This window comes from Staurois parvus, unplaced genomic scaffold, assembly GCF_062004578.1.
Source record: "Staurois parvus isolate SC_StPar_1 unplaced genomic scaffold, SC_StPar_1.0 ptg001156l, whole genome shotgun sequence".
Lineage (NCBI taxonomy): Eukaryota > Metazoa > Chordata > Amphibia > Anura > Ranidae > Staurois > Staurois parvus.
This window is the reverse complement of record NW_028318952.1, coordinates 39104-64265: the sequence shown is the minus strand read 5'-3', so window position 1 is coordinate 64265 and position 25162 is coordinate 39104. Positions and strand designations below refer to the sequence as shown.

Sequence of the window (25162 nt, the reverse complement as noted above, 5' to 3'; positions counted from 1 at the left end):
GGGACAAGTCTTCTGTATTAACTGGCAGAGAGCACTGGACTGGAGCAGAGAAGGTGATGCATGACATGAGACGTGTACAAGAACGCCTAGTCATTCCACTCCTCCAGGGGCCGTCACACGGGAGGGACATACAAATGTAGAGCAGAAACGTTCAGTATGGACATAGAAGTCACTGACATGTCACAGCAGTGTAGGAGCAAAGGCTGCAATGACAGGAGGAGTGGACTCAAGCTGCTTGCCCTCCCCTACCTATCCCCTTGGCCATACGCAACTCCTAGTGTTCTCCCAGAATGCAACAGGCCAGCGGAGATCCTGTCATTCATCAGGATTGCAGAGGGGACAGAAGAACAGGGTGAGCTGTAGGAACTCTTCACAGCCACTGATGTTAACCCCTGCAGCAATGGAAGGTCATAGGTAGGTGTGGGGGTGTGCGTGGGGGTGTGCGTGTGACTATTACAGTAGAAAGTGAGATAACCATCCCACATTACACTTGTGCTCAAGGGCGGACTGACAACTCATGGGGCCCCGGGCAATAGGAGATCATGGGGCCCCTGTATCCTTGCCTACACTCAAACCACACCCAAAAAAGCCTATGAAAGGTACCAGGGGCATCTCATGGGGCCCCCTACTGACCCTGGGCCCTCGGGCAGTGCCCGAGTTCTCAAATGGTCAGTCCGCCCCTGGTCATGCTTTACGCTCCAAAAAATGTTTCTGCAATATAATCATGAATTTCACATAATGTATTGCAGCTTACCAGCCCTTACAGGTGGTGGCTACATTCATTTTCTTTACTTTCTGGATTATCACCAGGTGATCCTGCCAGTAACATTTCCTGTGTTAGGCCCCATGCACACGGAGTTTGCCCAGCTCTCCTACATGCCTTTCCTACCGTCAGCATCGTTTTGGCAGGGAAAAAGTAAAATGCTTTAAAAACGCATCTCGGTGCACCAAGCGCCTGGCTGTTCATTTAATTGGGCAGAATAATCATTTATTCCAGCCATTGAAATGAATTCGCACTTAACGCACCTAAAAATCATTTATACACAAGTGTTTTGCCAAAACGCAGTTGCTCCTGGATGCCCTAGCAGTGGTTTTTTTCTGCCTCTAATCACCTATGTATGCATGGACATATAGGCCAACATGGGGGAAGTTTAGAAGCAGAAAGAAAAAAAAAAGTCGCTAAATGCCCCTAAAAGTTGCATTTTTTAACACTCAGTGTGCATTAGGCCTTAGGGGCCCTCGGGATTTCTGGAAGGATAAACAGGTTTTTTTTTTTTTACACTCTCAGATATAGCAAAATGCTTTCAAAGTTAACATAACAGAGAAGCAAATAAGAATATCTTTGATAAAGAGTTTTAAAAATTGTATGTGCCGTGCCTAATGCGCACAGCTACAATCTCTGTAGAATCCCAAACAACCCAAACAGTTTATCAAGCATGGGTGGATTGACCCTACAGCCATAGGGAAGGATGGGTATTTTTTTTTTAATTTTCTTTTCATCCAGATGGGTTCCAATCTGGAGACAGCAGAGTTTGTGAACAGAACTCCACAGGCTGCATGCTGAGCTAGAAATGAAGTGGATACACGTGACAAAACTCTTCAGAAGGCAACACTAGATACAAAGGGCCTTGTGTAATTGGAATCAAAGAAAATTCAGGGTTAACGAAAACCAGTCCAGTTAATCCGTTCATTTGATACTGGAAATAGAAGAACCATTCTGATTGGCTGGTCTCTAAATGCAAAAATTGCTTACATCCACTCTGACCAAGTCATTCCAAAAGTACATGAATGTACATCATAACAAACTCAGCAACATTAGCAGTGAGGATGTAAGGAATATAATACATTATACACTATATTGCCCCAAGTATTGGTCGGCCGGCCTTTACACGCACATGACCTTTAATGGCCCCCCAGTCTTAGTCCGTAGGGTTCAATATTGAGTTGGCCCCGCCCTTTGCAGCTATAACAGCTTCAACTCTTCTGGGAAGGCCGTCCACAAGGTTTAGGAGGGTGTCTATGGGAAGGTTGGACCATTCTTCCAGAAGCACATTTGTGAGGTCAGGCACTGATGTCGGGGGAGGAGGCCTGGCTCGCAGTCTCCACTCTAATTCATCCCAAAGGTGTTCTATGGGGTTGAGGTCAGGACTCTGTGCAGGCCAGTCAAGTTCCTCCACCCCAAACTGGCTCCTCCATGTCTTTATGGACCTTGCTTTGTGCATTGGTGTGCAGCCATGTTGGAACAGGAAGGGGCCATCCCCAAACTGTTCCCTCAAAGTTGGGAGCATGAAGTTGTCCAAAATGTCTTGGAATGCTGATGTCTTAAGGAGTTCCCTTCACTGGAACTAGGGGGCCAAGCCCAACCCCTGAAAAGCAACCCCACACCATAATCCCCCCTCCACCAAACTTTACACAATGCAGTCAGGCAAGTACTGTTCACCTGGCAACTGCCAAACCCAGACATGTCCATCGGATTGCCAGACACAGAAGCGTGATTGGTCACTCCAGAGAACACGTCTCCTCTGCTCCAGTGGTGGCGTGCTTTACGCCACGACATCCGACACTTTGCATTGCACTTGGTGATGGAAGGCTTGGATGCAGCTGCTCGGCCATGGAAACCCATTCCATGAAGCTCTCTACGCACTGTTGTTGTGCTCATCTGAAGGTCACACCAAGTTTGGAGGTCTTTAGCTATTGACTCTGCAGACAGTTGGTGACTTCTGCGCACTGTGCGCTTCAGCATGCGCTGACCCCGCTCTGTCATGTGATGTGGCCTACCACTTGGTGGCCAAGTTTCTGCTGTTCCCAGTTGCTTCCACTTTGCTATAATCCCACTAATAGTTGACAGTGGAATATTTAATAACAAGGAAATGTCACGGATAGCAACCTATCACGGGACCACTCTTGAATTCATGGAGCTCCTGAGAGCGACCCATTCTTTCACGAAATGTTTGTAGAAGCAGTCTGCATGCCTAGGGGCTCGATTTATACATCTGTGGCCATGGAGGTGATTGGAGCACCTGAATCCAATGATTTGGAGGGCGGGGCCAATACTTTTGGTGTGTGTGTGCGTGTCTGTGCATGCGCCAGACAGACGCACACAGACGAATAAAAAGGCTACATATCTCCGTAAAAATTAAAAAAATAGTTTGAGAAAAAAAAACCCCCACATACAAGGATAAATAACCTCTGATTTTTTTTTCCCCACGTGACCTGTAGACTGTGAAATTCAATTATAATCAGGGGGGGATTCCAATAACATGGTTGCATAAATATGGATGCTCCTAAAATAGGTAGGAAAAACGCCCTGTGTGCATGAGGCCTTTAAATTAGCACTTTGTTGAAGCACCTTTTGTTTTAGAAAGCACAAGGAGATAAGTGAGCGCTAAAACGGCTAAGCTGCTGAAACACCAAAAAAGGTACCAAAAAGCCTTCCAAAGCATCAATATAAAAATGGGTGCAGCGCTAAATATATATTACACAATGAAAAGTGTCAAATACAATAATCACAGAAACTTTCAAATAAATAAATATTCAGTTCAATATAAAGAGACTAGTGATGTGCAACAAGGTGGTATTGTAACAACCGTAAAGTGATTGAGGACATAAATCTTTGTCACTGTAAAGTGACCACTGGTGCTAAATAAAGTGCTGATATAAAAAGGTCAAAATGTCCATAAAAGGCAAAGGCACACCCCCTATGATTATGGGCAATAGCATGAAACGCGTCAAGGGGAAGCTGCAATGTCGTGACGGCACGCCGCTGACACCACGTGGGTCCCGGCGGCCATCCTGGATTCCTACACATTGTCAGTGATTTTTGTTCTCTGTATATCTGCAATATATGGAATAAATACATCCCATTTAAAGCAGTAGCACGCTATTGGCCTCCTCTTTTTTGGGCTCTTCGTGAGCTTGAGGACCGTAAGATTTTGGAACGCCAAAAGAATAAATTTTTTTGTTTTTAAAGTTTGTACACTTCAGTTGCTGTAACTAAGCCATTTCATGAAATAATTGGCAAAAACAGCGGTTCTCAACCTGGGGGTCGCGACCCCCCACTGACACCAACGATGGGGCACTATTCCTCCCCCCACTGACACCAACAATGGGGCACTATTCCTCCCCCCACTGACACCAACGATGGGGCACTATTCCTCCCCCCACTGACACCAATGATGGGGCACTATTCCTCCCACTGACACCAACGATGGGGCATTATTCCTCCCCACTGACACCAACGATGGGGCATTATTCCTCCCCACTGACACCAACGATGGGGCATTATTCCTCCCCACTGATACCAACGATGGGGCGCTATTCCTCCCACTGACACCAACGATGGGGCACTATTCCTCCCATTGACATCAATGATGGGGCACTATTCCTCCCACTGACACCAATGACGTGGCACTACTCCTCCCACTGCAAAATTACAGTTATGAAGTAGCAACGAAAATAATTTTATGGTTGGGGGTCACCACAACATGAGGAACTGTATTAAGGGGTCGCGGCATTAGAAAGGTTGAGAACCACTGGGCAAAAAGCTAGATCCATTTGTTGTTTGTTGATAAGAACTAATATTTTGACTCAAACCAAAAGTTTTAAGTTCTTAATCAGATGATACACGCAATTAAAAACATGGGATAAATACGTACCTTGGTCCTCAAAGGGTTAACAACCCACAGAGCTGCATTAGGAGGATGGCAGAAGTATTGCCAACAGCAGAGGAAGCAGTGAGGGAACTCCAGACCATACATACACTTAAAATGGACCTCCAGCTGACCATACTGAGAGTGTATATATCTAAATGCTTGATTTGATTGCACATCTGGTGAGTGCGCAATTCTTATATTACCGGGCACATCACCATACCATTGGATAGATGTTATTAATCACCAGCAATTGAAGATCATCATTGGATCTTCCATACATCACCTTTATGGACATTTAACCATTTATATCAGCACTTTATTTAGCACCAGTGGTCACTTTACAGTGACAAAGATTTATGTCATCACTTAACCACTTTATGGTTGTTACAATACCACCTTGTTGCACATCACTAGTCACTTTATATTGAACTGTTTATTTGAAAGTTGTTGTGATTATTGTATTTGACACTTTTCATTGTGTAATATATATTTAGCGCTGCGCCTTTTGTTTTACTGACGGTATTCAGTCTTTCGAGGTAGTCGTCTATCAGCATGGCACATCTTGCCTTGGGAATCTTTGCTCACTCTTCCCTGCAAGAGCGTTCCAAATCAAATTGCATTCCGGTCTGGGAGCTGGATGGGCCATTCCAAAACAGCGTATCAAAGGAATCTCACTGTTGGAAGTTATCATTCAGGAGAAGGGTGCAATACAAATTCTAAGGCATTGGATATACCATGGGACACAGTGAAGGTGGTCATCAACTAGTGGCGAAAACATGGCACAACAGTGACATTACAAAGAACTGGACATTTCTCCAAAGTTGCTGAAAAAAACAAGAAAACTGGTCTAGGAGGCTGCCAAAGGCATACAGCAACATTAAAGAAGCTGCAGGAATTTCTGTCAAACCCTAAAACCAAAAATTGACACACCGGAATTTTGGAAAACCTATACTCTATAAAAGAAAAAAAAAAACAAAACAAAAAAACAAACACAAAAAAAAACACTGCCTCTACGATGTGTAGGGAATGAGTGCATGATGCTGTTGCCTTCAGTTAAAATGCCCTATGGTAAAATCAGGCTGGAGACTAGCTAGGCTAAAAGCTCATAACTACTGTTAATAGGAGTGGCAAATCCCCCCCTCCCCCCCCAAATCCCAAAAAGTATCAAACCAGAATCAAAACTCTGCTCCCGTTCCACCCAAAACTCAGAATGTGGAACTGCTTATTAAATACTTGACCGTTAAACTCACCTCCTCGTTAAATAGCTTACTGGTTTCCTTCTTGATGGGGTCTATAAGCTGGACCTGTCCGGCAGAGAACCCGACCAGCAGTGAGACGCTCTCTGCCGTTGCTGTGAGATGATTAAAGTCATGACACGTGGGTTGCGTCCCTTTGTAGATCCGTTTGTCTATTGGTTTGCTTAAATCCGCAGCCTGAGGAAATTAAAAATAAAAAGGTCTTAAAAACGGACTGTTCACAGACAAAGCTACATACCACTGATGTCCTACACTGCAACAAGACATTATTAATACAGAAGGTGGCCAAACGTTTGTGGACATCAGACCAAATGCACCTATTATATATAGACAAAGCATGTGGACACCCCTCCAAATTCAAGTTCTAGTGTTTCCAGTGAAGGGTACTGTTAATACTACAGAATACAGTAATTGCAGACAAATGTTTTCCATCCTTGTGGTAACAGCTTGGAGAAGACAATTTTCTGTTCCAGCATGACTGTGGCCCTGTGCACAAAGCCACGGTTTGACCAGCTTGATGTGGATGAACTCACGTGGCTGACACTGAGCTCTGACCTCAACTCTACTGAACGCCTTTGAGATTATTATTATACAGTATTTATATAGCGCCAAAGGGTTTGCTCAGCGCTGTACAGCAGCAAGGGGGACAGAACATGAGACAAGACAGTAACAATACACTACACGAGGGGTTCGAGGGTCCTGCTCTTTCGAGCTTACAATCTAGGAGGGAGGGGAAGGTGGCACAGGAGGAGATGGCTGTGGGGGGTGGAGTGGAGGAGGTTAGTTGTTAGGTGAGGTCGGGTGTTAGGTGAGGTTGGGGTAGGCTTCCCTGAAGAGGAGGGTTTTCAGGGTGCACCTGAAGGTGGTGAGGGTAGGTGACAGTCTGATGGATTGGGGTAGGGAGTTCCAGAGGATGGGGGAAGTCCTGGAGAAGTCCTGCAATCGGGCGTGGGAGGAGGAGACCAGGGAGCTAGAGAGCAGGAGGTCCTGTGATGAATTGGAACGCCAACTGGGAGACAGGTCTTCTCACCCTACATCAGTACCTGACTTAACACATTTCCACACACCAAAATCTTAATCTTACAGTAGAGATCGTTAAAGCCACAAATGAGAGCCAAAGCTACATCAATGATTTTAGAACAGGATGTTCAACAATCTCAGAGATTTGATGGCCAGGTGTCCACATCTTTCTCTGCTTCAAGAAACCAATTAGCAGCAATCTAATGAGTGCTGGAGCGAGTAGCATCATTCCTGGAGGGTCTCTCACACTTCCTCTTGAACTAGAATTCCCAGCATTCTCCTCTCCAAACACATCAAAAGGCTGTCTCAGTGCATGCTGGGTTTGCATCAATGCCTTTGACAACAAAAAGCAAATTGCAGATCTAAATTACAAAGTAAAGAAAAAACTTGAATTGTTTTTTTTTTTTTTTTCTAAATATGAAGAAAAAAAAAAAAAATCTGAATTACAAAGCATCTACACATCTACAGATGCTTCTCTACAGGTTTTGGAGCTTATTTGACCTGCTGATAGGTTTTGCTTCATGTTATATACTGTGACACATGCAACCAAGTTTACTTTAAAATGGTCGTATACCTTTGAAATAAAAATGAACAAAGCATGTCTTTCTATAGTGTGTACTTCCCTCAATCCAAAGCACCAAGTGTCATTTCTCTCTGCTGTCTTCTTCCCTGCTATCTGCATGAGTCATTTTAAGAGACAATGTTGACACCATGCAATCTGCCTACGACCCCCCCCCCCCACATCATGCGATTATTTCCCTAAGTGTGTGTGTGTGGTGGGGAGTTGTCCACTCCCTCCAACTCAGATCACAGATTACACTGAGCTCTTCTCTCTATTTTGTGTAGTGTGCGACATTCGATCCCTGCCACATATATGCATTACACCTCCACAATATATTCACATTTCCCCTTTAAGATTTTTTTTACCATCTGTTGTAAGGAGGTTAAAGCAATATTAAAAGGCAATTTAAGAAAGGAAAAAAAAATATAAAAAAAAAAAATATATATATATATATATTATGTATACATATATGTGTGTGTGTAATAAATAAATAAAAAAAAAAATATATATATATATATATATATATATATATATTTTTATTATTATTTATTACACACACACACATATATATATATATATATACATACATATATGTGTGTGTGTAATAAATAAAAAAAAAAATATATATATATATATATATATATATATATATATACACACACACACACACACACACACACACACACACACACACACACACATACATACACATCTACGCTGTGCAATGATTTTGCACAGATCAGCCCTGATCCTCCTCTTCTCAGGTCCACTGCCAGCGCTGCTGGACACTCCCTCTGGCCGAGTGCCCCCACGGCAAGCAATATGCTATGTGGGCACTCAGGTAGGCTCGCTCCCGAGCCGCTGCTCTGCATATCCATTCACACACACACAGCCGCTGGTCGGCCCCACTCCTCTCTCCTCATTGGCTGTGACTGACAGCAGTGGGAGAAAATGGGACAAGTCTGGGAGAGCAGCTGCTCTTGCGCTCATCGCTGGATTGAGATGGGGCTCAGGTAAGTATTAGGGGGGCGGCTGCAGTACACAAATTGTTTTTTACCTTCATGCATTCTATCGCAGCGGAAATGGGAACCTGTCAAATTCGGGTACCCGCTCTCCAAAGGTGCCAATCTTTAATGGGCAGCGGGGGACAAAGGCTTAAAGCGGAACTTCCCCTTTTGGGTGGAGCGCCGCTTTAATATGTTTTGTTAATTGCCCTATTCGGACGATTATTAGAAAAGGGGAAATTCGTTTAGCCTGGGGTCGGGTGAAGTTCCTCTTTAGGGCGTTATGCAGTGGCCTCGCTCACTATTACGGCGTGCCATAAGCACTGGACGGGTTTTAGAAGTCCAGCTACCCTCCTGTACGGGACACAGCCAGCTTTTACAGAGGTCAGAACAAAAGTGACAGCAGTGACCCTGCAATAAGCATTGTGCACATGGAGGCTTTGTTTTATATAGGTGAATGTTTCCACAAGTGAAGAATAAAGCCCGGAGCCAGCACTGCGGGGAGGAATAATCCAGAGCACATACAAGTCACATTAGTTAGCAGTTTTTGAAGCTTTGAAAGCGCTGCCAAGGTCATTGCTAGAACACGTGAATATTGCTATGGTGATCCAGCCAGGGGAAGGGGGGAGCTTAGAAACATTACAGGTGAACAAACTGCTCACAAAAATAGCTGGAGCACCTCAAAGAGCACCTGTCATGTACAAACAGGCGGCTCGGGACAACTGTGTCATTCCGCATACAATCCCTCCCAACATTCGGCCCCCAGTTTACAAGCAGATTAGACTCTTCAGGTTTCCAAACAGTCAGCCAATTTGAAGTCCTGCTTAATAGTGAACTTCACAAAGAGCATTCTGATGTGTGAACGCCAAAAATCCCCCTCTGTGTGTTGCCCTGATATCAGCTTTGTTTTGTTACTAGAGGCCTGAATGTACTGACCTCAGGCCTAGGCTGCCTCATCTAAAATTGAGGGCACCCGCTGTGAAAACTCACAATCCACAAGGGCTTCATTTAACCCCTTGCCTGCCAGGCACTTATACCCCCTTCCTGCCCAGGCCAATTTTCAGCTTTCAGCGCTGTCGCGCTTTGAGTGTCATGCAACACTGTACCCATATGAAAGTTTTATCACACAAAAGAGCTTTCTTTTGGTGGTATGTACTTGCCGCTGGGTGTTTGATTTGATTTAAACAAAAAAAATAAATAAAAATTCTTTGTTTCTATTATAAAATTGTGCAAAAAGGTAGTTTTTCTCCTTCACTGATGTGCGTTGATGAGGCAGCACTGATAGACATAAATGATGGGCACTGATAGGTGGGACAGGTGGGCGGCACGGCTGGGCACTGATTATCAGTGTTCTGATGATTGGTGCCGATCCATCCTCTGACAATTGCCGGTTATTGGCAGTACTTCCTCAGCGTGAGGAAAGTGCAGCCGATAAGCAGCAACTGCATTTACCGGTGATCTGCTGTGTCATTGGACACGGCTGATCACGTGGTAAAAGTATGGGCAGCACAGTGGCTAAGTCAGGGGTCTCCAAACTATGGCCCTCCAGCTGTTGAAGTACTACAACTCCCATCATGCCTCTGCCTCTGGGAATCTTGCATGTGGCTGTCAAAGTCTTGCAAGGTCTCAAGGGACTTGCAGTTCCTTAACACCTGGAGGGCCATAGTTTGGAGACCCCTGGGCTAAGTGGTTAGCACTTCCGCCTGGCAGTACTAGGGTCGTTGGTTCGAATCCGAGCCACAGCACCACCTGCCTGGAGTTTGCACGTTCTCTCTGTGCCTGCGTGGGTTTCCTCCGGGTACTCCGGATTCCTCCCACACTCCAAAGACATGCTGGTAGGTGAATTGGCTCCTGTCTACATTGTCCCTAGCATGTATATGTATGAATGTGAGTTAGGGACCTTAGATTGTACGCCCCTTGAGGGTTAGGGACTGATGTGAATGTACAATATATATGTAAAGTGCTGTGTAAATTGATGGCGCTATATGAAATAAATAATAAATAAAAGGCTGCTGTGATTGGCCTTTTACCACATCATGTGATCAGCTGCGTCCGAAGGATACACTGATCACGGAGATCGCCGGTGGCGCGTGGGACGGCACGTTCTGGGAGGACGTCATATGATGCCCTCCCAGAACTGGCCAGCCGTGGTGAAACCGTCATTCGGCTATCTGTGGTCGGCAAATGGTTAAAGTGGTTCTAAAATCTCAGGGCTAGCTCACACCAGATGCAGTCCAGTGCACTTTTTTTTTTTACGCATCAAAAATGCATGCACACAGTGTTTTCCATGTAATGCAATGGCCCTAGTTCACACCAGTGCAGTAGAGTTCCAGTCAGTTTCCAGTGCCTGCGGAGGGGTCGGGAAGAGGAGGTTGGGGGCTGCTCTGTGCAAAAACATTACACAGAGCAGGAAAGTATAACACATTTGTTATATTTGAGAAAAAAAAAAAAAGACAAGACTTTAGTATCACTTTAACTACTTGCCAACCGCAGATAGCTGAATGATGGCTACACTGCAGCCGGCCAGTTCTGGGAGGGCGTCATATGACGTCCTCCCAGAACGCGCTCTCTTGCACGCCCCCGGGGGCACGCACCCGACGATCTCCGTGATCGCTGTGTCCTACGTGATGTGGTGAAAGGCCAATCACAATCTCAATCCAGAGCACTGTATCATTTCTGTCTGCTTCCTCGTTCCTCTGACATTTGCACTTCTGACAAGTTTTCCTAACACCAAGAGAAAAAAGGTGACAGGAGAGGGAACTCCACTGCACAATCTGTGGTTGACAGCCTCAGCTCTTTTCCTTTGCATTTTTTGGCGGGGGCGTCTCTCTTCCCTTTCCCTTTCCCTCCAATCAAGGCTCAGAGCTCCGCTCACTGAGTTCTGCTGAGTAACTTTAGCTCTCCACACTACTTTTCAGAGCGATCTTGTGTAAATTCTGCACTCTGAACAGCTGTAGAGAAGAGAAGACTGCATAAAAACAGGTACAAATTATGTAGGGGAATTTGTTTGCGTATTACCTGAGGCCAGTTACTTCATGGGGTTTATGTAAAGGTTTGCAACAGGGGTGCTCAACCGTTTGAGGAGCGAGGGCCACTTAAGTCATTTGTTAACCGGTTGCGGGCCACTGTGAAACAAAACGGTTCAGAATTTAGATTGATTGTTTTATTTTAAATAGCATCATGAACATTTTCCTCCTGCAACCTGTGAATGCTGGTGGGAAGAAGAGAAGGAAAAGTCGGATTTGAGTGGTTTCAGGAGGGAAATGTTCATGATGCTATTTAAAATAAAACAATCAATCTAAATTCTGAACCATTTTTGTTTCATAGTGGCCCGCAACCGGTTACCAAATCACTTAAGTGGCCCTTGCTCTTCAACTTCTGAATGTGGGTGGGAGAAAGAGAAGGAAAAGTCGGATTTCAGCGGTTGCAGGAGGAAAATGGAGGAAGATTGGTTCCTGTATATGCAACCACTCCTGTCCAAGTGTCAAACAAAATGTGCCAAGGAGGCCGCACGGGCCCCCTGGAGCATGAGGCGCAAACGCCATTGTGACCCCTTATGCTCCACCAGTGGTTGAGAAGGTGTGGTAAAAAAAAAAAAAAAAAAAAAAAAAATACATGTCATAACTATGGGAATTTACCCATAAAAACACACCCCAAACTCCTTTTATTGCCAGTGTGAACAGGGCCGAAAAGAGAATCGAGCAGGGAGTGTTGACTGTCAGTCACCGGCTCTCCGTTCTGCCCCTCTAATGCTCACTGGAGTGCTGGGCCGTGTAAGAAGTCGGAGCGGCTGGCTCAGACTCTCAGCAGCTCACTGAGAGGCTGAGCCAGCTGCTAATCAGGTATCTGGGTGGATCCTGACATAGTCGGTCCGGGCTCTGCCGGAATCCTGACAAGCGTGACGCCAGCTGACAGCGGGCTTTAGCTTGCTGTCGGATGAGTATGGGGCACAGGATTCCAGAACCAAATACGCTCCTGTGACCTGCAGAAGGCCAAAAGAGCTTTGGCCATACTTCTCCTTTAAGAGCAAAGCTTCAAAAAAAAAAAAAAAAAAAAAAAAAAAAAAAGGAAGATTCTCTCCTTTCAGGATTCATTTGATGTAAATGACTGCTTTCAGTAATCCTTTTGCAGTGCTCCCAGGTCCCTAACCCTCTGTGATGTTAATGCCTTTGCAAATCTACAGAACAGGCAAGAGAGGAAAATCCTCTGCCTGGTGGACTAATCGGATTTCAAACCGCTGGGGGAGTCAGTGGGGTGCCAACTGTCAGCAATTCCAATGTGCAGAGCTGCCAGTGGACATGGGAGCTGCAGAACCACCCCACACACATGGCATAGCGAGCACAGGCAGAGTGTCTGCCAAATCATCCTATTGTTATTCTCCAATAAACATTTGTTTTTTATTTTAACAATAAGAGAACAAGCATATCAATCAGCTTATGTTTGGGGAAAGACGTCTCACTGGACAGCTCCTAGCTATGAGTGGATGACACCATTTGTAGATGAAAAAATTCCCACGTAGATAAGTTATCTAAGAATTAATTACCGTGCAATGTCAGGTAACTAGTAAAAGAGGACTATCAAAGGCTAATGCTATCAGGGCAAAAACACCACTGATGTGCGTAGCCTCCCTAGCGGTCTGATTAGCTCAGTATTTCTGTGCTCAAAGCGGTACTTTTTTTGCATGGAAATATGTAATTTTTTTTATTGTAGGCCTGTAATTTTTAGGAATAACTCACTGAAATCTGTCCGAACAAGAGTCTAGTAAACATCCCGGGTAGGATAAAATTTGAAACACAAAATCATAAATTATAATTTAATAAATAATCATAAAAATAATATAATAAAATTTAATTCAATAATATAATCAAAGTAAAAACACTGAAATTTGAAATATAGCGCCAAGTTCCCACATCACTGAGCAAAGTCGCAAAATCGGTTTCAGTGTCTGATGAGGAATTTCCCCCACAAATCATTATCACTCAATTCTGCAAGTGGTTCTGATTTACTATCGCTGTTCTCTAGCCGGTCTAAAACCGCTTTTGACCTAAAGGGACGCTTTTTGGACGCCATGGACGTTTCTCAGTTTCCAGGCAGAAAGAACAGTAAAAATGCAGGCAGGGCACCGGACAAAGCACTCGGGACAAAATGTATGTGAAATGGTTTGATACAGGAATGTTATACTATGTATTTAGTGAATGTCACTTTGACAATTTTAAATTTCCTGCCAGTTCCGTCCCCCGTACGTCCCAGGGGACGGAACCCGGAAGACAGATGCCGGCATCCACCGGATTACATTGCCGGGGACACTGCAGGAGGGACATCGCGGGAGCGCAGGACAAGGTAAGTGCAGAAGGGATCCCAAAGCAACGCTGCAGAGTATTCCCGAGTGTAGCTGGGGGGGGTTACCGCTTTTGGTGCTGAAACTTTACCCCGAGCTACACTCGGGAATACCTCCAGGGAGGTTAAACAAGAGCCTAATCAACACTCTGGGTGAGTAAAGAAATTTGGCGAGCTGCTGAAAAACACACTATGCTATAGTTTATAGAAACCAAATCAATTTACATTGAGTTTTAGAAAGATCAGAAATCAGAGGGTGGAAAGCATTTACACGCTGCTTAAAGAAGAGCTCCAGTCAAATATGAAAAAAGTCAGCAGCTACAAAAACTGTAGCTGATTACTTTTAAAAAAAAAAAAAAAAAAAAAACCCCAGACACTCACCTGTCCTACAATCCAGTGGTGTGTCCACACTAGCAATCCTCTCTCCTCGGCATCTTAAGTGTTGGCACCTGGCTGTGATAGCTTGCGGCTTCGCAGCCGGGTGCCCACTGCACATGCACGAGCAGCGCTGCACCTTCCGAATGGTCCCGTAGTCTCCTGGGACCTATCACGTGTCCCAAAAGACTTTGGGGAGGACAACGTCAGCTTCTGATCGCCTAGGTGGTTGCAGTGGAAGTGGGAGCGGGTACCAGTCAAAATTGCGTACCCGCTCCCCAAAAGGTGCCAATTCCTCACGGGCAGTGAGGGACCAATCCTTAAAGCAGACCTTCCCCTTTTGGGTGGAGCTCCGCTTTAACCTCTACAAATTAAAATCAACCTGTCGCTTTGCTCAGAATGAGACTGGAGCTAAATTCTTTTAAAGCCAGTTCATCCCCATGCCAGACACCAAGGTCCTTTAGAAGAAGTAGCAGACTGTGTCAATACACAGGAATACCTGGGAACCATCTACATGTGAGGGATGTTCTATATTAACCACTTGCAATCCGGCCGCTGTATATAAAAACGGCGAGACGGTGGCAGTCGAGGGGCGGGTTGCGGTTCATAAACGGCGCCCGCCATTTTGGACTGTGTGCGCTCCCTGGGAGCATGCAGCACCGCGATCCGGCGCCCGCTGTGTCCTTCAGACACAGTGGAACCCCGATCGTCGTACGGTCATGTGATCACTCATTGGCCAATCAGTGATCACATGCAGAGTAGTAAGCAAGATGTCACTTCTGACATCATTGCTTACTACGTGTGAAATCTGTGAATGATCAGAGGTCACATGGTACAAGGCTATTCGCAACAGCCTTGTACCATGTGACAAGCTGTGACCAATCACAGCTCACACAGTAGTTTCCAATGGCTGCAAGAATGCAGCCAGAGAGAAGGAGAAATGATTGCTTTTACACCCATAAAGGCTGTAAAAACGATCAGTGTAAAAAAAAAAAAAAAAAAAAACCAAACCTTCACCCCCCACAAGTCGTACAGTGTCACCATGGTGACACTGTACTGCTAGGGTGACAGTATGTAGAAAAAAAAAACAAACATAAAAATTTTTTTTTTTTACATTTTTTTACAATTTTTGGTTATAAACTAATTTGGGTTATTTTTTTGCTAAAAAGATAACTGAATAAATTTTGGGCAATATTTATGAAATATTATTTGTTTGCAAAATTTTATAAGAAAAACGCTTTTCAAAAATTTTGGACTTTCATTTATATAGCAAAAAAAAATAAAAAAAATAAAAAATATCCCAGTGGTGAATAAATACCACCAAAATAAAGCTGTGTCTCAAAAAAAATGCTAAAAAATTCATATGGGTACAGGGTTGCATGACCGCGCAATTGCCAAAGTGTAATAGCGCTGAAAGCTGAAAACTGGCCTGGACAGGCAGGGGGTAAAAGTATCTGAACTTGAAGTGGTTAAAGTAGAACTATAGGCAAAACTGAGAGGGTTGTAATGCCCAGGGGCGGACTGAACATTTGGAAACTCGGGCACTGCCCGAGGGCCGGGGTCAGTAGGGGGCCCCATGAGATGCCCCTGGTACCTTTTTCATAGGATTTTTTGAGTTTGGGCAAGGACACAGGGGCCCCATGATCCCCTATTGCCTGGGGGCCCCATGAGTTGTTAGTCCGCCCCTGGGGCCCCCATAGCACAGCAGGAAGTGAGGAAATCCCTGCAAATGAATGGAATATAACGTTTTTAATTATTATTATTTATATCATCATGCTCGCTTGTGTTAGCACTTAGACTTGGAGATGGGTCATAAATTCGCCAGGCCTGTAACAAGAGGAAAAGGACGACCCCATTTCTCCTACACCTGGAGGCCGGGTTTTCCAGTGGTGGCATAAAACAGTCAACTAAAGACAAGCTCATCTTAGCTTGTGTTTGCGGCAAGCAGCACAAATGTATTTCAATCTACAAAGCGGATCAAAGATCTTGCAAAATGGACTGTTGTACACCCAAACACTACAAGACGTGGACAGCAGAAAGTCCTCGCTGAAAGACGCGAGGCCATCAAAGCTGCATTGTTCTGCACAGCAGATTCTGTGACATGCAGACTGCCAGCACACCGGCTCCAGCAAAGCTAATCTTTCCCTCGATCCCATCTACATAAAAATAATTACAGTATAATAAGGTGTTATCCAGGTGCTGCCTCACCAGCGCGATTCCATTTCAGCCTACTTAGACGGCACAATAGTGGCCTTCTGAAAGGGAAGAAATATGAGCCGGCCAGAAAGGTCAGGTGAAAGCAGATGACAAAGATGGGGGGAAAATAGAGAACGCTATCAGAGCATGTTCACACCGCGACAATTTGCTGAACTGCTCAAATACGGGACAAAAGCAGGTCGATTTACTGAAAAAGACCCTTTTCCCCAAAAGCAGACTTGCACTTATTATTTATTTCAGGTACTTATCTAGCGCCATCAATTTACTCAGCACTTTACATATATATTGTACATTCACATCAGTCCCCAACCCTCAAGGGGCGTACAATCTAAGGTCCCCAACCCTCCAGGGGGCGTACAATCTAAGGTCCCCAACCCTCAAGGGGTGTACAATCTAAGGTCCCTAACTTACATTCATACATACTAGGGACAATTTAGACAGGAGCCAATTAACCTACCAGCTTGTCTTTGGAGTGTGGGAGGAAACCGGAGTACCCAGAGGAAACCCACACAGGCACTTATATAGCGCTGTCAATTTACGCAGAGCTTTACATATATTATTGTACATTCACATCAGTCCCTAACCCTCAAGGGGCGTACAATCTAAGGTCCCTAACTCACATTCATACATACACATACTGGGCCAATTTAGACAGGATCCAATTAACCTACCATCATGTCTTTGGAGTGTGGGAGGAAACCCACGCAGTCACAGGGAGAACATGCAAACTCCAGGCAGGTGGTACCATGGTTGGGATTCACACCAACGACCCTAGTACTGCCAAGTGGAAGTGCTAACCATTTAGCCACTGTGCTGCCCACTTCAGGTATAGATTAACAAAAATGTCATACATTGCTGCTTGCCAGTCCTTTGATGTGGTGGCTGCATTAGTTTTCTTTTCATCTGATGATCTGTTGAACACCAGGCTTCCTGTCCTTCGATGGCTATGCTCGCTTTATCACTGTATCTATCGTCACACTAGGCTGCTCTGGACTACAAATGTGTCTTCCACTCTTCATTACTTGGGGGGAGAGGGATGCAGAAAGTTTAAATTATTTTTTTTATTTTTTTTTACAGATGTTTTTTGTGCTTTCATTTCAATACACAGAAGATGCAACAAATACAAAAAAAACAAAAACAAAAAAAAAAAACACACACACACACAAAAACACACACACACACACACAAAAACACACACACACACACACAAAAACACACACACACTCCTCCAAAAACAAAACAGAAAAAAACAAACCACACAAAAAAAAAAAACCACATTCACCCCCCAAAAAAAAAAAAACACACAAACAAAAAACAAACAAAAAAAAAAAAAAAACCAGAACAAAACCCAAACAAAAACCACACACAAAACAGAAAACAACAACCGAAAGCAAACAACCGAAAGCAAAGAAAAAAACCCAGAAAAAAAACAGAAAATAAAAAATAAAAAAAAACACAGAAAATAAAACACACACAAAACAATCCAAGGATTAAAAGGGAACCTTTCTAGGGGCTGACCCCCATAGGAAAATGCCGGTTGGCTAGCTACCACCGACTTCAATATTTCCTTAGTTACTGACCCGGAATACATAAGCCAATAAGGAAAGTTGAAATATGAAAGCCAGAACTTTGTATTCTTGTTACAAATCTGAGTTGAATGTTGAAGGCAGCAGGTCAGCCAGGCAACTAGCATTGCAGGATGGGATGTCAGCAATGGCAGCCATCATGATTCTCTCTGTAAAGGTTTACAGGGTGCCTTTACTTTGGCACCAGCACCGCTTTAGTCTCTTAAACCGACAGGTTCACTTCAAATCCCCAGCCGCCCCTTCTCATTCTATTCAGGCAGCGATTGTTCTCACATTTACATCCCCCAACATAAAGATGATCATTTCCAAACTGTCCTGCTCAGCAAGTTTCATTTATGTAGCTCCGGCTTGTATCGAACATGCAATCAACATGCCACCACCTCCCATCTGCACCACGTTGTTGCTTTCATGTTTTGGCCGCGCGCAGATGCCTGATGACAATAGAGGGAAGCATGAAACAGATTTCAATGTAGTACCAGGTGTGGCACACAGGCTACAATGGGCACAGGGCCCACACAGTGTAGACGGTTTCAAGAACTAGAGACCGATTACAAAAATATCACACAAAGGGAGACTCTGAGGTTTACTCAGCTGTGCTTTTACCTAAATTGTAACATTTACTACAAAGAGGACCTGAACTCAAAAGGTAAATCTATGCTGCCCTATAGGGGAGATCTAGAAAGATCGGGCAGCACAGTGGATAAATAGCACTTTTGCCTGGCAGTACTAAGGTCATTGGTTCGAATCCCAACCATGGCACCACCTGCCTGGAGTTTGCATGTTCTCCCTGTGCCTGCGTGGGTTTCCTCTGGGTACACCAGTTTCCTCCCATGCTCGAAAGACATGCTGGTAGGTTAATTGGATCCTGTCTAAATTGTCCCCAGTATGTGTATGTATGAATGTGAGTTAGGGGCCTTAGATTGTACACCCCTTGAGGGTTAGGGACTGATGTGAATGTACAATATAGATGCTAAGCGCTGCATAAATTGGACAGCACTATATAAGTACCTGAAATAGAAGAAAACATCTGACACCCTGAAAGTGCATATGTTATCATGAATTTCTCTGGGGGGGGGGGACAAAAAAAAAAAAAAAAAAAGCACAGTGCATTTCTTTGCATGCGGTGTGCTGGAGCACTCCTGTTCTGTGGCCTCATAGCTATACATCTGCAGTGTGCGATCATCTAAGGCACTGCTGCCTGCTAGCCCCACCAGATGTAGGCCCTGCATGCTTAATGCGGCTCAAACCCCTAGTAAAGCAGTCTGCAAATGATAATATGGACAGCACACAGTAAGTGAAGTGGTTGTGTTGCTGCGTTTCACAAATGAAGCTTCATGTGGAGTTTGGAAGTTGAAGCATCTCCATCAAGACTATGGTAATGTGTTGGCAAGCAATTGCAGCATGTTAGGCCTTGTTCACAAGGAAAAAAAGAAAAAAAAAAAAAAAGCCATCTGGGGATGTTTGGGGAGCGTTTTTAAAGCACCTTTAACACAAGTCAGACAATGCATATTAAAGCCATAGGCATGTTTGTTCAGCGTCAGTGTTTTTCTTTTACAAAGGGTTTTATTATAGATGAAGCAAAACATAAACAAACATATGGATCACAGATATAATGACCATCAAATATAAATTGTACTAAATGAATGAAAATCAATTTAAGTCATGTATTGGTAGCGGCATAGATCAAAAGATTTACATAAATGTTTCGTATTTCTAAATAGTGACGCATATGTAGCACATGAAACAGTAAATTCAATCTGTAAAGTGTGATTAAGGATAGTTTGAACAATGGATTAGAAAGAGACAAACAGTAGAGAGACACGTACGAGAAGAGGAAGAAAGAAAGAGAGAGAAAAAAAAACAACACATACCCAAGAAGGGCTCCGGGGTAATCACGGCAATATCCATCCTCATATCGAAAGCAGAGACTGGTCAAATCTTGAGGGCTGAGCTACATCCAGCCAGGGACGCCATACCTGCAGAAATTTTGTATGGGTATCCGACAATATGGCCGTCAGTTTTTCATTAACCATTATGAAGTTGATCCGATTTTTGACAGCTTCAAAGCTGAGGAGACGAGTTTTCCAAGCTCTCGCAATTGTCAACTTCGTTGCCACAAATAAGTGTGATGCCAGCTGCCGCTCAGCAGCGTCAGTGTTTTTCAAGTGTGAACAAGGCCTTGGAGAGAGATTTGGTGATGTTCCCACTCTACTGCTCACAGTCTTCCTTGTTGGGGAGGAAGATGTACCCAAGGACATGCAATGCAAGAATCTCCCTATCTATTTTGTGGATCTAAGATTCATCAGCCTCTGCTACTCACCTTGAATATTCCTCAGACCACCAGTCAGAGTTATCTGCTTCTGGGAGACCAAGCAATGCTGGCTAAAAAGTCCTTTGCCCTCTGTTTGCCTTTTTTTTTCTGGGCCAAGCTATCACAGGACTTCTTTGAAATAATTTTTGGAAGTTACATCAACATTTCCACATGCTTTCAGTCCCATATTTTCTGGGGTTTTCTTTAAAACATACAGGTGTACCTCGGTTTATGATTTTTTTTTATGCAATACAAAGTGTATGTCGGTGCCGATTTTTAAATGCAATTGCCAGCTTTTTTTTTTCCTTCACTATAGCTCACAGAATTAGCTGTCACTGTCTCCAAAGCTAAAGGATACTTTATTTTAATAAACTAAAAAGGAAACATTTCTGGAGTTACAAGAAACAAACTAAAAAGGAAACATTGTTTCTTTTAACTCCAGAAATAAAATAAGGAAACATTATTTCTGGAGTTAAAATAAACAAACTAAAAAGGAAACTTTCTTTTAGATGGGGAGAAAGTGACAGCTGATTATGTGAGCTAAAGTACAGAGAAAAAAAAAAAAAAAAGCCAGTAATTACATGTAAAAAAACAAAAAACCAAACTGTCCTATTGTGACAATTACTTTTTTTTCTTTTTTACTTTTTTGACCTCCGGAACGGATTGTTTTTCAATGCATTCCTATGGGAAACCGTGTTTCGGTTTACAAATGGTTTTGCAAAACGAAACGTCTGAGAACGCATTAAATTCGTAAACCGAGGTACACCTGTATACTCCTGTACAAATTTATAGCGACCATTTTGATTCAATAAAAATCACATACACAATCACAAGCATTGTACAACCAGAATAGAAGATTTTGGGGTGGGGTGTGGGGCAGGCAAATTATCAGTGAGGTCAAGGGGCAGTATCAGCACTACAAAAATTGCCCACATTTTGGGCACTTCAGATTGAATGACTGTCCTTCAACCATTTCCTCCAGGAAAGAGAAGGAATGACCCATGACATCACCAGACCGGCCTAAAAACTGCAGGGAAAACATAGGTGATGGTAGTATTTGATTAGATGGGAGAGCTCTGCACAAAGGTTTTATTGTGTTCCTCTTATTTCACTGCTAGTCTACCAGACAGGTTTTACGACTGAAAACAGAAGACCATTCTGATAAGATATCCACATTGAAGGACTTGCAAAAAACACAACTGAACTCGACCTCTCATCACTGCCGCATCGGATGGCCTTAGATGACTGCCAAGAACCTGGTCTGTCTCATAAGCCTCTGATGGCACAACCGTGGCAAAACAAGTCATGTGGAGGCATAAAGGCCTTCTATTACCTAATTGTGTCCTGACTGTCACAGCCTTCACAAGAAGGCTTCTTTGTTTAAAGAGACTTCTAAGTCTACAAGAGGTTTTCTTGTGTTAGGGCAATGCAGGGAAGATGCAGCCACCAACCCGAGAGACAGAATGTAAGGAAACTGCCTCATGAGGGTCTCCTGCTGGTGTGTAATGTTGTCACACGTGGGCCTTAAAAGTGACACTAAACCAGGGCTTGACAAATCCCAGGCGCCAGGTTACCATGGCGACTGGAAACTGAGTCTTGGCGCCTGGGCTACACTGCAGCAGTAATCTGGACTCAGTCTCCCCATGTGGCTCCCCTCCGGGTGCAGCAGTCGGGCTGCCCGGTAATTGAGGTCTCGGCTTTGTGGCCTGCTGGAGCAGGATCCAGTGCTCATTTGTGGGAACCGGCGCCCTCCTCTAGTAGGTGGGGCTGTGATGAGCTCCCTGCCATCCCACCTTCGACACCTCCTTCCCAGTTTGACAGCTGGGTGCTGGGATTGCAGTTATGGGTTCCGGATTGCTCCAGTGATTGGACAAGGAGTGTGGGGCAGCTGGCTATCACTTCTGTTCCTTTTATCCACCCCCCTCCCCCACTAAGAGGGAAACACAGATTTGAGTTAAGCAACAGAACAGATCCAAATCGGATAATCCATGCAGCCCCACCAGGGCCTCCTCATCAGTCCCCATCAGGGCCGCCTACCAGTGCCCCATCAGGGCCGCCTACCAGTGCCCCATCAGTGCACACAAGTGCTGCCTATCAGTACCCATCACTGCAGCCTCATCAAAGAACATCAATGAAGAAGAAAAAAATTACATATTTGCAAAAAACTTTATAAACTGAAAATTTACTTTTTTTTTTTTGATTTTCTGTCTTTTTCTGTTCAGCACCAGGCAAGAACAATTCCTATCGCCCGATGCCATGGAAATGCAGCTCCAGGCGCCGGTCAGCCGACTTAAAAAACTGGGTCCTAACTTTTTTTAGCTGGCTCCTAGAGAGTCAAAGCAAAAGTTGTCAAGCCCTGCACTAAACAATTTTTGTTTAAACCAGCCTCCCAAATCTGCACAGCGTTAAAAAGCACAGAATTGGACTGAATAAAAAAAAATATATATTTTTTTTTTTCCTTTTTTAAAGCAGCTGGTTATCTTACACACTCCCCTGCTGCAGCTTCTTGACTTTTGTGTGAATACTGCAGTTAGATGCACTGCTCTACAATAACTGACACATTACACTGCACTGCTGGAAAGATCAACAAGTATTAGCTCTGGGCAACTAAAAGGATGCAAGGGAGAATATTGTTTAGTTGTCCAGAGTTTGTCTTTAAAGGACTCACGCTGCTATATATTACTATATTATGTAGATTTTATACATGCTTTAACATGGCTTTGTACAAAAATGCACTGAAGTGAACAGGCCTGATTGCACGGATTTTCTTTTGTCTGTATCTTCAATGGACGATCCAAAATGTATGATTGCTCCAGAGTGAACGAGCCCCCTCTGACTGCACCAAAACATAAAGATGTGAATGGGAGCCAAAGAAAAAAAATGTACAAAACTGCTTGACAAAGTGGAACTAACTTAAATCAGAAATTACAACCCATTTTTGTTTTTTTTTTTAAGCCCCTTTCCCGTAGACTAGCTTCATCACCTGTTGATCTGGTGAGAAGATCCATTAATTTCCCACCTCCTGTGATAGGGTGACAAGGCAGTTTTTCTTGCAGTGAAAATCACACTGTAAAGATAATTCAAGATGGACAATTCGTTCTAAATGTACTTTAACCGCTCCGGACCGCATGCCCACATTGTACTGCGGTCATGCGTCTCGTACAGGCACAGCAACATACCTGTATGTCACTGCCTTCTTCCAGGTTGAGGGCACACATGGCGCCCAAACTACCAGTGGCTCCCAGTTGCCCACCGGATAAAATTCAACACACTATGACACCCATACACACACAAAAATAAATACTTTTTCATTGTAATGGCCCCTAACTTCCAGGTTCTTGGCCGGGTGAGAATGATGTAACCAGTCGCCTCCTGGGATACTCTTATCATGCATTCTCGGGAGGCAAACTACCAAATAATGAGCATGCGCTGCGTCATAAGATGGGCCGCTGTCTTGTTCTGGTTCTTGCAGACTGCACAAGTGCATCTGGAGGCCGGGGGGCTCCAAGAACCAGGAAGAGACAGCCGCCAGAGGAAAAGGTTGGTGCTGGGACCCGGTGGATAGAAGCGGATCACAACAGAATACTGCTGGATTCACTGGATGTGTATGTTTACCAGGGTGGATAAAAATCATCGATTTTTTTGATTCAAAAAACCCGATTTTTTTGATTTAATAAAAAAAAATCCGATTTAAATAAAAAAAAAAAATCAGATTTTTTTAAATTGGATTTTTTTTAATTAAATTGGATTTTTTTTAATTAAATTGGATTTTTTTTAATTAAATTGGATTTTTTTGAATAAAATTGGATTTTTTTGAATAAAATGCTTTTTGAGGAAAATATATAGCCATCCAAAGGTTATTCCATCATGAAATAAAGATTAGTTTTTTTAATTATGTAGAATAAGGCTGTATATGTTTAATTGTTTTGGTAAATAAATTCCATGAATCCATTCACAATGTCATGCTCTTCCAGAGGTTTTTGTAAGATTATTGGGCAGTTTCTCTGCCTACAAGATATTATCACAGATGTTCGGTTTACTTTTGCAGTTCTCAAAACTGAATTGGACTCAGCGGAGATCACATGCCTCTTCTTCACAGCAAAAATGTTATAACATGAACAGAGTTAAGAAAAAGACCTTCATCCTAACTTCTACAAACCTATGAATACAGAATCAACCCCTTCAGTGCGAAGTTTCAAGAAGTTCAGTGAATAGAATAGAAACAATATTTTTCTGATTGTTTGGAGTGGAATAGATCTGCACAAGAAGAAAGTGAAACTAAGTGTGAGGGGGAGGGGCTGACAGTCTAAGTTTCTTACAATATATAGATTTTGTTTAGCCAAATTAGTTACCAAACATGGATGTTTAAGCAAATCACATATGCTGGAATGTTATTGTTTCAGATGAATAAATCTATTTAAATTGTTATTAAGGTAATGATTGTTTTTCTCCTTCCTAAATACAACAGAAAAGTTGTCCAAATATGAATGATTAACCTATTAAACTGGGGATAAAAAAATAATATGAAAAGTTGTTATTCTAAAAATCTTCATCTACTTGCATATTAAAGTTATACCAGCAAGAATTAGTCTTTATGGAGAAAACTAGGATTTACATCAAGCCTTACTGACTAGGGATTTAAATCAAATCCACCCTGCTGTTTACTGAACAGAAATGAGCAAAGCAGGTAAGAGGGGACTGAAAAAAAAAAAACAAAGAACAAAAATGGGTGGTGAAGTTCCTTATTAATTGCAGGGATAACCACCACGGTCATTGCGATTGTTAATGCCGTCACTAGGCTGCATTACATGTCATTCTGTATTCTTTCCAGAGTCAACTAAC

General features: G+C 43.5%; 1 protein-coding gene across 3 annotated transcripts in view; it reads right to left on the bottom strand.

Annotated features, from left to right (window-relative positions):
* WDR20 (WD repeat domain 20) overlaps nucleotides 1-25162 on the bottom strand; it is an 81771-nt gene that overhangs the window by 31683 nt on the left and 24926 nt on the right. For all 3 annotated transcript variants that reach the window (XM_089659417.1, XM_089659416.1, XM_089659415.1), the window contains exon 2: nucleotides 5903-6085. In XM_089659417.1, coding sequence (XP_089515543.1) covers nucleotides 5903-6085 — 183 coding nt within the window. The remainder of the gene's footprint in view (nucleotides 1-5902; nucleotides 6086-25162) is intronic.